The sequence below is a fragment of the Bufo gargarizans genome, chromosome 1 (assembly GCF_014858855.1).
Source record: "Bufo gargarizans isolate SCDJY-AF-19 chromosome 1, ASM1485885v1, whole genome shotgun sequence".
Taxonomy (NCBI): Eukaryota; Metazoa; Chordata; class Amphibia; order Anura; family Bufonidae; genus Bufo; species Bufo gargarizans.
This window is the reverse complement of record NC_058080.1, coordinates 737,186,775-737,202,098: the sequence shown is the minus strand read 5'-3', so window position 1 is coordinate 737,202,098 and position 15,324 is coordinate 737,186,775. Positions and strand designations below refer to the sequence as shown.

Genomic DNA, 15,324 nt, shown 5'->3' with positions numbered 1-15,324 from the left:
ACCAAACTGGTCAATCGCAGCCAGGGCGCTATCAGTGACATCGTACCTTATGCATTCTTTCTGGAGCTTGCATTGCGTTGTGTCATTGATCAAGCTGTCGAGGAGCAGGAAGATGAGGGAGTCGCAATGCTGAATGAATTCCCAGGGGGGGCTACTCCATCTGAGACAAGTCAGCAAGAGTCTAAAGAGGAGTCAGAGGAGGATGGTGCCTGGGGGGAGGAGGAGCTAGTAACCAGGCCCAGCCACTATATGGTAGACAGAGCTGTGAATTAGGAGTGCCTGTTTCCAGCGCTGGAACTTCTGAAAACAGCTGATCAGCAGGAGTGCCAGACCTCTGCCCATTTGATACTGTTGACTTATCCTAAGCTCCTCAATAAGCAAATCCCAGGAAACCTCCTACAAGAGACAGTATTAGACTATAAATTATAAAATTACTTTTTTAAAGCCTGTTTGTACAGAAGTTGCAATATTTTGTGTAGGCATCATTTTATGCACATTTGTGACTTTCTGTGGGTTTCTAACACTGTCAACCCTTTTCTAAAAAGCAGGTGGGGCTTAACAAAAGGGGCATGCCCTCCATAGCCCTTAGCTGGTGTAGTATTGGATTTTTTGGGGCACACAGACCTCTAGAAGATATTCCATAGTTCATATAAGACTGGAGTATAGAATGCCTCCAGTGCCTGGGAATTAACATCCTGTTGAGGAAGGGTTGAGGGGACATGTAACCACTGCAGCCAATCACTAGCCATAGTGGTAAAATGTCACCTGTGTGGCACGTGACTCAGGGACATACTGAGTGGGTGACATCACTACTACAGGCAGCGATTTGGCTGCAATGGTCATGTGCCCCCCCCCCACCTTTTCCTCAAAAGGATGATGATTCTCAGAGACCTAGGACCTGCAGAGTTAGCAATGGAACCAGGATGCAGTGACAGGGACACGGTAAATATAAACCCTACTGCGGGTCCAGACGCTCTGAAGGGGTCTATTAAAAAGTTTAAAGTTGAGAAACCCCTTTAAAATACAGTCTAGTGAATTGAAAATAGCATTGTTCTGCAATGACATCATGGTTATTCCTGAGAAGATCCCGTAGCCCAAAACTAAAAGTGCAACTGCTGAAATTCTTGGGTCTAGAAAGGACATTCTTGGAACCACAGAAAGAAACAACAAAAATAATTTCATAAATGAAACGCTTTATTGTTAAACATTCATGGAGGACACTTCAGGGCGATGCTACATAACATTATGTGCAATATAATGAAAACAGCAGAGTTGTTTTATTATGATTTCAGACATATCTGAAATGTGGGGTCCACCTCTTGGATCTGCACTTATCTTTAGAATGGGGGGGGGCCCTGATCTTGTCCTATTGGCCACTATATCAAAGATCCAAGCTGCAAGATCTGGTCTGGTTTAAAAAAAACTGCCAAATTTCCTGCCCTACTGTTTCTGGAATGTCCATGAAATTGAATGGAAGTTATGGGCTATTCAAATTTTTTTATTACATCCAGATCTAGATACTGGTTTGAAATCTGCAGACTGCTAATAAAAACCCGAATTCAGTGTTTAGTACACTGCAGACAGAAGATGGAAGCCGGATCATGTATCTCCCCGATGCACTCGCTAACTAATCAGCCACTGGAGACATAGGGAGAGAAGCACTGCCACTGCTCACCGCAGCCAGTGTGAATATAGTTGGGGACAAGCACTGCGACAGACCACAGGGACAGATATGTGTACAGCCATGCCCAGATCCAGCAGCAGCAGCCAAAACAGATTGCTGAACATGATGGAAGATTATTCAACCACTGCACCGACCAGATGCAAATCAGCAAACTGATAGACACCAACTGAACAACCAGGTTTAGTTGTACCTGTGCTGTGCCCTTTCCTCAGCACATACCCCGACCTCATGGCCTTCTGAGTAAACAGAGTGGACGAGCCGCAGGAATACCGTACTGCTGCAGCTTCTACTGCCACCAACTGCTACACCAAGACAACCGCAAATCTCCTGCCTTGTCTGTCAGGTTTCATACCGTACTGCTACAGTTACTACTGCCACCATTGCCACTACTGCTACTCCTACATAGCCGCAAATCTCCTGCCTCCTTGTCTGTCATGTTTCATACTGTACTCCTGCTGCTGCAGCTACCACTACACCTGCTGCTATTACTTCTACTCCCTGCACAGCTGCGGATTTCCTACTTTGTCAGGATAATATTGTACTGCTCCCATTTCTACTACCCCTACACAGATGCACATCTCCTGCCTTGTCCGTCAGGTTCAGTACAATACTGCTGCTGCTCCCCAAAAAGTGAGCATTCTTGTTCAGAACAAGCCATTGCTTCTGACACCACCCTGAGTGTAAACACTGCCAGACATCCACCCCATTAGAGAGATGTTTTGGATGATTTTCTATATTTTAAAAAGCATAACAAAGACAAAAGTGCAATGTGTTGTTAAACAGTTTGCTTATTACCACCGGCCACCATCTGTTTATCCATATCTATATATTTCACTGCCACTTTAAGATTGCCAATGCTGCCTTGACGTTAAAACCCTACAAGACTTCACAATGTCATCCATAATTTATTAGGGCAATCTGAGCACTGTCACTTTGGTTTGAATTTATTTGTACCCAAATGGAATCTGCTGATTTCAGAATGTTTTTCCTGCGTGACTTCTCTGATGTGTGACAAGATCTGTTTTTTGTGCAAAACACTTCCCACATTCTGAACATGAATATGGCTTCTCTCCTGTGTGACTTCTTTTATGTCTACGAAGACCTGATGTATCTGTAAAACATTTCCCACATTCTGAACATGAATATGGCTTCTCTCCTGTGTGAAATCTCTGATGTGTAACAAGTTCTGATTTCTGTGTAAAACATTTCCCACATTCTGAACACAAATATGGCTTCTCTCCTGTGTGACTTCTCTCATGCCTAACAATATCTGATTTTTGTGCAAAACATTTCCCACATTCTGAACATGAATAAGGCTTATTTCCTGTGTGAAATCTCTGATGTGTAACAAGATATGGCTTTTGTGTAAAACATTTCCCACATTCTGAACACGAAAACGGCTTCTCTCCTGTGTGAGTTCTCCTATGCCTAACAATATGTGAATTTTGTGTAAAACATTTCCCACATTCTGAACATGAATATGGCTTCTCTCCTGTGTGACTTTTCTCATGTCTAACAAGACTTGATTTATCTTTAAAACATTTCCCACATTCTGAACATGAATATGGCCTCTCTTCTGTGTGAAGTCTCTCATGTATAACAAGATTTGATTTCATTTTAAAACCTTTCCCACATTCTGAATACTTAAACATCTCTCCTGTGTGGCTTTTTTTATGTCTAACAAGATGTGTTTTATCTGTAAAGAACTCCCCACATTCTGAACAGGAGTATGGCTTCTCCCCGCTGCGAATTCTTCTATATGTAGAAAGACTTGATCTTTTTGTGAACTCTTTACCACAGTCAAACATTTCACCCTCTTTCTGGTCAAGAGAAGGTTCCTCATGATTAGGAAGATTATATGTACTGTGAAGTCCTGGATGTACATTAATATTTTCTCCTGAAGAGCGCTGCATATCTTCATCTTCTACTTTATAATTTGGTGACAACAAATTTCCTTCAGAATTTGTACTGGGATTTTCTGCTAAAATAAAAAGTTTAATTTGTGGCGTTTTTAATAATCTAGAGTAGACAAATTTATAGATTTCTATTAGGCTGGAAGTGTATCCAGCAGGAACTAGAGGTATATAGTAAGTCATGTATTTTCAAGACACTTCTGGCTTTGGTTCAAAAAGCAGCACCAAAACTGAATGTGTGACTCCAGCCTTTTAAAGTTTTCTATAACACAAAGTTCAGGATTCTGGTCTACATCTAATTTTATTACCCAAATCTAGCTAAAAATCGTGAAAAACCCAACAAGCCTGTCTTCTGACAACATATTTGACATTTCTGTGCCAAGTGGGCATCACACTAATACAATAAGTTAACGTAACAGGATCTATCACGACATTCCTGATCACAAACTGCATTCACTATTAAATCAATTTCTTAGACCTGATGGACATTGTGGTTTTATTAGTAAAATCCATACTATAAAGCCCACCTATGGATTACCTGACAAGCTCTTTTTAAAGTACCTCCTCCTCCTCTGCTGCTGATATCTCACACTGCAAAACCCTTTAACCATTATGAAAAATTTTTGAATAATCCATACATCTTTGCAAAGCCTCAATGCACAATGACAGTACATGAAGGTCACTGGCGGCATGTAATTCCTGCATGAGGTACATATAACTCATCATGATATCACAGACACAAAAGCTGTGCCTGCATTATCCCCGGTAATCACTGTCAGCTGGATAAGTGGAACACTACATGATGTGATAGGGACATCTCCAATCAAAGAGCAGCGCAGCAGCCGGTGATCAGATTCTCCTCCTGCCCAGAAGGCACCAAGGGCAGAATCTGAAGTCAACCACAGAAATAAGATAATAATGCACTTAGTAAAGTAGATGCAAGCACTATATATGGACTAAGTCCTCACTCTGATATGATAATGTCTGAGACACTTAGTCAATATATTTTGATCAAAACACATCTAAGCCCACCTACCGAACACCAAGGTGGTCTCAGGTCAGGCGGGTCCTACGCTAAACCTACCTAAGCCGTTGGGCTTCTATGTTCAGGAGCGCAGACGCCGCACACATGGTGTGCTGCTCCTAGTAACCTCCATGTGCATCAAGCAACCAATGGGAGGAGGAGCAAGCACAGCCATATGTACCACCTAATTAAGGCGCTCATTGGATAGGGGAGGGGGGCAAAAGGGCAGAGGAATGCTACTCCCAAGATACTAGGTGCGCATTCACACTTGAAGGTGCCACTCCCTCAAGCAAACACTACATAAACAAAAAAATCACAGAAAAAAAAATAATAATAATCTGAAGTCGCTTTGTCCATTCATGATTCCATACCTGTGATGACATCTACTGTAATGTCCTCCTCCTCCTCCTCCTCACTCTTACACGGGGGATCGCCCATCATCCTCTCTTCTTCATCCTCTACTTTAATATCAGTCAGATCTTCCCCCTGATTTGTCATCTGTAACAATTCAGTACAATACAGCAGACAGGTGGGAAATCTAACAGATCCACATGAGAGACCCCCACAATCTATGACCCCTCTGACTGCAGGACCCCCCTATATAGATGTGTATAGGGCTCAGCTCCATCTACCTGAAGATTCTCCAGGACCTTCTCCTCTGGACAGTCCTGGGAATACAGAGGACGAGGACATCTCTCTGGTGGATTTCTCCTCCTGGATCCATCTGTGGAGACACAAGCACACAGTGACTGAATACATGGCCTCCTGTAGATCCGTCTATAGATCAGACACTTCTCTCAGCTCCTTCACTTCTAGGTTTATATATCGGGGGGAAATAACAATATTCTGCTCCTCACCACCTGTGCCGAGGTCTCAGCACCTAGCAGGCCACAGGCCCAAAGTATCCTCTGGTCTATGAGAGCAAATGGTGGGCAGTGGGATGATGGCTCCTTTTCCACATTAGTACATTTTAAGAATGAGCATACAGATATATATGGCTACAATCAAATGGAAACAGTCGGCACTCCTCTTCCAGAATCGTGGTGCTCGCGTCCAGGGTAAGAGAACCCACTTTCAATATAGAACAAAATATTCAAAATATTCTCGCATTCGAGCCGAAACACGTGTCGTATCAGCGCTGTTTCTCCTCTATGCTTGAATAAAGCTGAGATTGATACAAGAAGTGAAGTGCCGGCCTTTTGTTCGATATTCAGGTCCTTCTAAAAAAATTAGCATATTGTGATAAAGTTCATTATTTTCGGTAATGTACTGATAAACATTAGACTTTCATATATTTTAGATTCATTACACACCAACTGAAGTAGTTCAAGCCTTTTATTGTTTTAATATTGATGATTTTGGCTACAGCTCATGAAAACCCAAAATTCCTATCTAAAAAAATTAGCATATTTCATCCGACCAATAAAAGAAAAGTGTTTTTAATACAAAAAAGTCAACTTTCAAATAATGATGTTCAGTTATGCACTCAATACTTGGTCGGGAATCCTTTTGCAGAAATGACTGCTTCAATGCGGCGTGGCATGGAGGCAATCAGCCTGTGGCACTGCTGAGGTGTTATGGAGGCCCAGGATGCTTCAATGCGGCGTGGCATGGAGGCAATCAGCCTGTGGCACTGCTGAGGTGTTATGGAGGCCCAGGAGGCTTCCATAGCGGCCTTAAGCTCATCCAGAGTGTTGGGTCTTGCGTCTCTCAACTTTCTCTTCCCAATATCCCACAGATTCTCTATGGGGTTCAGGTCAGGAGAGTTGGCAGGCCAATTGAGCCCAGTAATACCATGGTCAGTAAACCATTTACCAGTGGTTTTGGCGCTGTGAGCAGGTGCCAGGTCGTGCTGAAAAATGACATCTTCATCTCCATAAAGCTTTTCAGCAGATGGAAGCATGAAGTGCTCCAAAATCTCCTGATAGCTAGCTGCATTGACCCTGCCCTTGATAAAACACAGTGGACCAACACCAGCAGCTGACATGGCACCCCAGACCATCACTGACTGTGGGTACTTGACACTGGACTTCAGGCATTTTGGCATTTCCCGCTCCCCAGTCTTCCTCCAGACTCTGGCACCTTGATTTCTGAATGACATGCAACAGTCCAGTGCTGCTTCTCTGTAGCCCAGGTCAGGCGCTTCTGCCACTGTTTCTGGTTCAAAAGTGGCTTGACCTGGGGAATGCGGCACCTGTAGCCCATTTCCTGCACACGCCTGTACACGGGGGCTCTGGATGTTTCTACTCCAGACTCAGTCCACTGCTTCCGCAGGTCCCCCAAGGTCTGGAATCGGTCCTTCTCCACAATCTTCTTCAGGGTCCGGTCACCTCTTCTCGTTGTGCAGCGTTTTCTGCCACACTTTTTCCTTCCCACAGACTTCCCACTGAGGTGCCTTGATACAGCACTCTGGGAACAGCCTATTCGTTCAGAAATTTCTTTCTGTGTCTTACCCTCTTGCTTGAGGGTGTCAATGATGGCCTTCTAGGACAGCAGTCAGGTCGGCAGTCTTACCCATGATTGCGGTTTTGAGTAATGAACCAGGCTGGAAGTTTTTAAAAGCCTCAGGAATCTTTTGCAGGTGTTTAGAGTTAATTAGTTGATTCAGATGATTAGGTTAATAGCTCGTTTAGAGAACCTTTTCATGATATGCTAATTTTTTTAGATAGGAATTTGGGGTTTTCATGAGCTGTATGCCAAAATCATCAATATTAAAACAATAAAAGGCTTGAACTACTTCAGTTGTGTGTAATGAATCTAAAATATATGAAAGTCTAATGTTTATCAGTACATTACAGAAAATAAGGAACTTTATCACAATATGCTAATTTTTTTTAGAAGGACCTGTATATGGCTGGGGAGAGTGAATCCTTTTAAGAGCCTTCTACAGCACCAGAGGACACCTCTGCTTTTGAGGTAAATTTCAAGAGATAGAATCCACATTAAAGTACAAGGCTCACTAATGACTAGTGCGCGGAGGAGAAGAAGACTATCTGGTCTGATCCCACAGAAGAGCTACTGAAGAACAAACTGCTGACAACATTTCTGCCGACAATGATGGAAAAGGAGAGACAGACGACAGATCCTCCTATCATCTTCCGTAGGAACTGGGTTAGGGAAGAGATGAAGATCTCAACAATCATCTACTGCATCAAAAAGGGGCATCTGCACCGAGACATCCCCCAACAGCTCCTGGAGAAGAATTACTTTAGCAGGAAGCCACCGGAGATCCTTCAGGTGAATGGAGCCCATCAATATGTCTGACTTACAAGGAAAATTCAGGGACTTAACGTCATGTGTAAAGAGTCTAATGTGTGGTGCGCCTCTATTACATGTCACTGCACACGTTCATACACTGCAAATGACCGGTGTTACCTTGTGATATAAGAGGCTGGTGCTCCTCCATTACATGTCACTGCACACACGTGTATACACTGCACATGACAGCTCTTACCCTGTCATATAAGAGGCTGGTGCTCCTCCATTACATGTCACTGCACACACGTGTATACACTGCACATGACGGCTCTTACCTTGTGATATAAGAGGCTGGTGCTCCTCCATTACATGTCACTGCACACACGTGTATACACTGCACATGACGGCTCTTACCTTGTGATATAAGAGGCTGGTGCTCCTCCATTACATGTCACTGCACACACGTGTATACACTGCACATGACGGCTCTTACCTTGTGATATAAGAGGCTGGTGCTCCTCCATTACATGTCACTGCACACACGTGTATACACTGCACATGACGGCTCTTACCTTGTGATATAAGAGGCTGGTGCTCCTCCATTACATGTCACTGCACACACGTGTATACACTGCACATGACGGGTCTTACCTTGTGATTTAAGAGGCTGGTGCTCCTCCATTACATGTCACTGCACACACGTGTATACACTGCACATGATGGCTCTTACCCTGCGATATAAGAGGCTGGTGCTCCTCCATTACATGTCACTGCACAGACGTGTACACACTGCACATGACGGGTCTTACCTTGTGATATAAGAGGCTGGTGCTCCTCCATCATGGCCTCCTTGTACAGATCCTTGTGTCCTTCTATATACTCCCACTCCTCCATGGAGAAATAGACAGTGACATCCTGACACCTTATAGGAACCTGACAACACAATGACACCGTCATCACCCAGACCCCTCCAGTGCTGTTACTGGAGAATTTCCCAGCATTCCCAACAGTGTCACCTCTCCAGTCAGCAGCTCCATCATCTTGTGGGTGAGTTCTAGGATCTTCTGCTCATGTATCAGGGGGTGAGGGGATGTCTCTGTGATGGGGGGAGGGGTCCTGCTCCGCCCTCCTGACTCCTGGAGATGGATGATGGGAGTCACACAGTCCCCCGATGTCTTCTTTACTATTGTGTACTCCTGTGGATGGAGAGAGACACTTAGGAAATAAATCCTTCAGGGCCATGTGCTCTCCTCCGGCCCTTTCCTCCTGGTTACAAAGTGCCTACTTACCTTCTCATGGGTCCTACAACATGACTATTGGTCACATGACACAGCACTCACCATACTGGGGGCTGATCTTCAGGTTCTCCATCACTTGGAAGGTCTGGAGGCCAGTCTCCAGGACTCTGGACTCTTCCGATCACTTCCTATGACTGATTTTCCCTTACTGATGTCTGACTTGTTACAGAATACAATAAAGAGGAGAAAAATCTAGAAAAGTTTACCTCTCCACTCAGCAGGGAGATGATCTCGAAGGTGAGGTCTAATATTCTTCTGCCGATCTCCTTCCTGTCCATCTTTGGTGGTCATTCAGGAGAAGAGGAGAGAACTGGAGGAGCTGGAGGCTTCTAGTACTGCAGGCGCCTTTATGAGAAGAGAGGAAATCATCCAGGGGACAAGACCAGATGTCACCTCCAGAATCGCAATTCCTGAGCCTGGAGGGGACCTGCTTCTCAGAGCCCCCACCACATGGATTCCAGGGGCCCCAACATGGAGATTTCTGGTGGCTCCACAGGAGATAAATGATGCAGGTCCCACCTCTGGGCTGTGCTCAGCTGTGTCCAGAACTCCTAGAGAAGAGACTGGAGAGAGCTGAGCTCAGGTCAGGTCCCGCTCCATTCAGTCTCCTCCTGGATGCAGGGGCCCTTCACCAGGACAGTCAGGGGCCAGCAAATGAGTTCAACTCCCACTATCCCCACAACTACTCCCCCCATCATACTAAGCTGAGGAGCGGAGAAGGATTCCTTGTGTGTAATGGAGGAGAATCTCCAGAGGTGACATGTCTGAGCTCTCCACCACACTGTCTCCTCACAGCTCATCTTACCTGCAGGCTGGAGGAATGGCTGATACCAGAGAGAACAAGAGCCCTGACTACCGACCAGGACCTGCCCAGTATCTGCTGCACTGCCAGAGCTGAAGGACCTGCGGTGACGTCACCATCATGTGATTAGTGCAGGAGGCGGGGCTAGGTTGGTGAGTCACTAATCACATGACAGTGATATCACCGCCGGACCTTTAGCTCTCACAGTACATTATAAATTGAAGGGGCTTTTAATAGAATTTAGCCCCGCCCTCAAATCCTTCTGTGAACTAATGTCTAAACTTGTCGGAAAAGTCCTTCAGCCTCCATATCAGAACATCACCTCATAAAGTGTCCTAGACCTCTCCAGAGCCCATACATTGTAGGCTTTACCCAGCAGCAGATACTGGGCAGGTCCTTCAGCTCTGGCAGTGCAGCAGATACTGGGCAGGTCCTTCAGCTCTGGCAGTGCAGCAGATACTGGGCAGGTCCTGGTCGGTAGTCAGGGCTCTTGTTCTCTCTGGTATCAGCCATTCCTCCAGCCTGCAGGTAAGATGAGCTGTGAGGAGACAGTGTGGTGGAGAGCTCAGACATGTCACCTCTGGAGATTCTCCTCCATTACACACAAGGAATCCTTCTCCGCTCCTCAGCTTAGTATGATGGGGGGAATAGTAGTGGGGATCACTGGCGTAGCTATAGGGGTCACAATTGCGACCGGGCCCCTAAGTCAGGGGGGCCCCCTCAAGCCAGGAGAGCCACAGTAAAGCCGTACCTGCGGGCGGCGCGGCCCACAGCTGAGTTGCTCACTAAAATCACCTAGGGGACGGAGCGGAGGCTGAGAGGCGAGCCCTGCGTGCACTGTGCCGGCGAAGTGAGGAGGGGAGCGGCTTCAGGTCAGGAGGAGCAGTGAGCAGCGGTGTGCTGCTGACCGCCGGGTTTGGTTGCCAGTGAGGGGGGGGGGGGCATACAGCTGTTTTATCAGCACTTTCAATGTAACAGGTGAGTTTTTCTCTGGGTGCATAACTAAGAATTGCTCTGCAGACTGCTCTCTGGGTCTATAGCTGGGTAAGGTTCTGTTGGGGGGATATCTGGGTCTATAGCTGGGTAAGGTTTTGTGGGGGGGGGATATCTGGGTCTATAGCTGGGTAAGGTTCTGTGGGGGGGGGGGGGGTATCTGGGTCTATAGCTGGGTAAGGTTCTGTGGGGGGATATCTGGGTCTATAGCTGGGTAAGGTTCTGTGGGGGGGGGATATCTGGGTCTATAGCTGGGTAAGGTTCTGTGGGGGGATATCTGGGTCTATAGCTGGGTAAGGTTCTGTGGGGGGGGGGATATCTGGGTCTATAGCTGGGTAAGGTTCTGTGGGGGGATATCTGGGTCTATAGCTGGGTAAGGTTCTGTGGGGGGGATATCTGGGTCTATAGCTGGGTAAGGTTCTGTGGGGGGATATCTGGGTCTATAGCTGGGTAAGGTTCTGTGGGGGGGATATCTGGGTCTATAGCTGGGTAAGGTTCTGTGGGGGGGGGGATATCTGGGTCTATAGCTGGGTAAGGTTCTGTGGGGGGGGGATATCTGGGTCTATAGCTGGGTAAGGTTCTGTGGGGGGGGGGGGGGTATCTGGGTCTATAGCTGGGTAAGGTTCTGTGGGGGGATATCTGGGTCTATAGCTGGGTAAGGTTCTGTGGGGGGGGGATATCTGGGTCTATAGCTGGGTAAGGTTCTGTGGGGGGGATATCTGGGTCTATAGCTAGGTAAGGTTCTGTGGGGGATATCTGGGTCTATAGCTGGGTAAGGTTCTGTGGGGGGATATCTGGGTCTATAGCTGGGTAAGGTTCTGTGGGGGGGGGATATCTGGGTCTATAGCTGGGTAAGGTTCTGTGGGGGGATATCTGGGTCTATAGCTGGGTAAGGTTCTGTGGGGGGGATATCTGGGTCTATAGCTGGGTAAGGTTCTGTGGGGGGATATCTGGGTCTATAGCTGGGTAAGGTTCTGTGGGGGGGATATCTGGGTCTATAGCTGGGTAAGGTTCTGTGGGGGGGGATATCTGGGTCTATAGCTGGGTAAGGTTCTGTGGGGGGGATATCTGGGTCTATAGCTAGGTAAGGTTCTGTGGGGGGATATCTGGGTCTATAGCTGGGTAAGGTTCTGTGGGGGGATATCTGGGTCTATAGCTGGGTAAGGTTCTGTGGGGGGGGGATATCTGGGTCTATAGCTGGGTAAGGTTCTGTGGGGGGATATCTGGGTCTATAGCTGGGTAAGGTTCTGTGGGGGGGATATCTGGGTCTATAGCTGGGTAAGGTTCTGTGGGGGGATATCTGGGTCTATAGCTGGGTAAGGTTCTGTGGGGGGGATATCTGGGTCTATAGCTGGGTAAGGTTCTGTGGGGGGGGGATATCTGGGTCTATAGCTGGGTAAGGTTCTGCGGGGGGATATCTGGGTCTATAGCTGGGTAAGGTTCTGTGGGGGGGATATCTGGGTCTATAGCTGGGTAAGGTTCTGTGGGGGGGATATCTGGGTCTATAGCTGGGTAAGGTTCTGTGGGGGGGATATCTGGGTCTATAGCTGGGTAAGGTTCTGTGGGGGGATATCTGGGTCTATAGCTGGGTAAGGTTCTGTGGGGGGGATATCTGGGTCTATAGCTGGGTAAGGTTCTGTGGGGGGATATCTGGGTCTATAGCTGGGTAAGGTTCTGTGGGGGGGATATCTGGGTCTATAGCTGGGTAAGGTTCTGCGGGGGGATATCTGGGTCTATAGCTGGGTAAGGTTCTGTGGGGGGGATATCTGGGTCTATAGCTGGGTAAGGTTCTGTGGGGGGGATATCTGGGTCTATAGCTGGGTAAGGTTCTGTGGGGGGGATATCTGGGTCTATAGCTGGGTAAGGTTCTGTGGGGGGATATCTGGGTCTATAGCTGGGTATGGTTCTGTGGGGGGGGATATCTGGTCTATAGCTGGGTATGGTTCTGTGGGGGGGGATATCTGGTCTATAGCTGGGTAAGGTTCTGCGGGGGGGATATCTGGTCTATAGCTGGGTAAGGTTCTGTGGGGGGGATATCTGGTCTATAGCTGGGTAAGGTTCTGTAGGGGGGATATCTGGTCTATAGCTGGGTAAGGTTCTGCGGGGGGGGGGGGGGGATATCTGGGTCTATAGCTGGGTAAGATTCTGCGGGGGGGGGGTATATCTGGTCTATAGCTGGGTAAGGTTCTGTGGGGGGATATCTGGGTCTATAGCTAGGTAAGGTTCTGCGGGGGGGGGATATCTGGGTCTATAGCTGGGTAAGGTTCTGCGGGGGGGGATATCTGGGTCTATAGCTGGGTAAGGTTCTGTGGGGGGGATATCTGGGTCTATAGCTGGGTAAGGTTCTGTGGGGGGGATATCTGGGTCTATAGCTGGGTAAGGTTCTGCGGGGGGGATATCTAGGTCTATAGCTGGGTAAGGTTCTGTGGGGGGGATATCTGGGTCTATAGCTGGGTAAGGTTCTGTGGGGGGATATCTGGGTCTATAGCTGGGTAAGGTTCTGTGGGGGGGGATATCTGGGTCTATAGCTGGGTAAGGTTCTGTGGGGGGGATATCTGGGTCTATAGCTGGGTAAGGTTCTGCGGGGGGGGGGGGGGGGGGATATCTGGGTCTATAGCTGGGTAAGGTTCTGTGGGGGGATATCTGGGTCTATAGCTGACTCCTGATGATAAGTTGAGGGCTGCTCAGTTGTCTTGTTTTGCTTCATTGTTTTCTAAAAACATTTTCATAATTTTTCGGCTGTGCCTAACACTGGAGCTCAGTCCAATGTAAGGCAATGGGTCTAAGGCTACTTTCACACTTGCGTTCTGGTTTTCCGGTATTGAAATCCGGCAGAGGATCTCAATAGCGTAAAAAAAAAGCGGTTCCGTTTTGTCCCCATGCATTTTGAATGAAAAGAGATCCGTTCAGGACGTCTTCCGTTCCGGCAGCTTTTCGTTTTGTGACCCGGCAGCAAGCTGTCGTTTTGTGTCCGGTCATAAAAACGGGGTCGGCACTGAAACCAATATAAGTCAATGGTGATGGATCTGTTTTCTAGGAGACTAAAAAAACTGATCCGTCACCCATTGACATTCAATGTATTTAGTGCCTGACCCGTTTTTTTCCGTTTTTGATTTATACACAACCGCATCCTAACGAAACGGATGCATCCTGATGTGCAAATCAAAACGGATCCGTTTTATTCTGGTATTGAGATCATTCTGGCGGATCTCAGTACTGGAATTAACAACGCAAGTGTGAAAGTAGCCTAAGATACATTACCGGACGCGGCCACTACTGCGAATAGGAAAATGCCGGTGGTTAACAATGAAGGGGATACAGTGTTTATTGGGGTTGGGCTCACCTACGTTATAATTGTGGCCTGTTGTAAGCGCGGTTCATCAGTCTGCAAGTCCACAAAAATCCCTTTATATATAAAACTGTAACAATGACTACGGTAATTCAGTGTGTGTCCGATTATTTCTATCCTCCTTGTTTTATTATGCATTTAGTCCTGGTCACAGAGTCAAATAAAACAGAAGGCGAAATAGCATCTAGAACTAATCATGGAATTGAAGACAAAGAAAAGGTTAGAATTAGTTCTATAATAAATACTTTAGTATAAAACATTGTAATTACCAATTTAATAGTCCCCCAGGGGGATTATAACAGCAATATTCACCCTATAGATCATTGCATGTTAATGTCTGTGCTTTACTGACATTGACCAGCAGGCTGCACCAGAGAGGCACGGCCTGCTGTACAACACTCAAGGCAGGTGTGGGGCCTATACCAGACCTCGGCCAGCCTTTACACACATCGGCACCCCGCAATCGTATTTTCATGGTGCCGATAGGAGACAGTGGCAGTCCGCTTACATGCGATGGGTGCCATTGCCCACATCATGTAAGGGGTTAAAGAGCCCGGATCGGCACTCCTGCCGGTCCAGGCTGTTAGAATAGCAGCGGCTCTCATGCAAGAGTGGAGCCCCCACTCCCCGCTGCAAGGGATTTCCACTTATAGTATTTGACTTTGCCAAACTGCCGGCTGTCAGTCATAGCGAAGAGGCAGGAAGGGGGCGCGGTTACCTGGACTAGAAAATAGCGCGGGCAGGGGATAAAGGAACGTTTTCAGAGCTTTTACCGCATCTGACTGCTGAACGAAAATGATCATTAGAAACTACACTGTAACCAATTTAAAATATGTGCACGACCCAAAGAAATATTTCATGAAGTAGATTAATAAATTATCTTTTTTTTTTTTATTACATGATTCAAAAATATAATATGATGTAACAAAGAACATTGCTTTAAAAAGTGCATATTTAGGCATAATATATAACCATATCAATAACAAAGTGCAATAAAAAAAAAAAAATTAAATATATAATGACCTACATAATTAACATAAATCATAAGTGAGAATAAAGTGCA

General features: G+C 46.6%; 1 protein-coding gene across 1 annotated transcript in view; it reads right to left on the bottom strand.

Moving 5' to 3' along the window:
* Positions 1 to 1,176: 1,176 nt before the first annotated feature.
* The window catches only part of LOC122924919 (gastrula zinc finger protein XlCGF26.1-like), a 41,470-nt gene continuing 27,322 nt past the window's right edge, over positions 1,177 to 15,324 (bottom strand). The window contains exon 4 of the mRNA XM_044276466.1: positions 1,177 to 3,308. Within this exon, the coding sequence (XP_044132401.1) occupies positions 2,659 to 3,308 (650 nt within the window). The 3' untranslated portion in view covers positions 1,177 to 2,658. The remainder of the gene's footprint in view (positions 3,309 to 15,324) is intronic.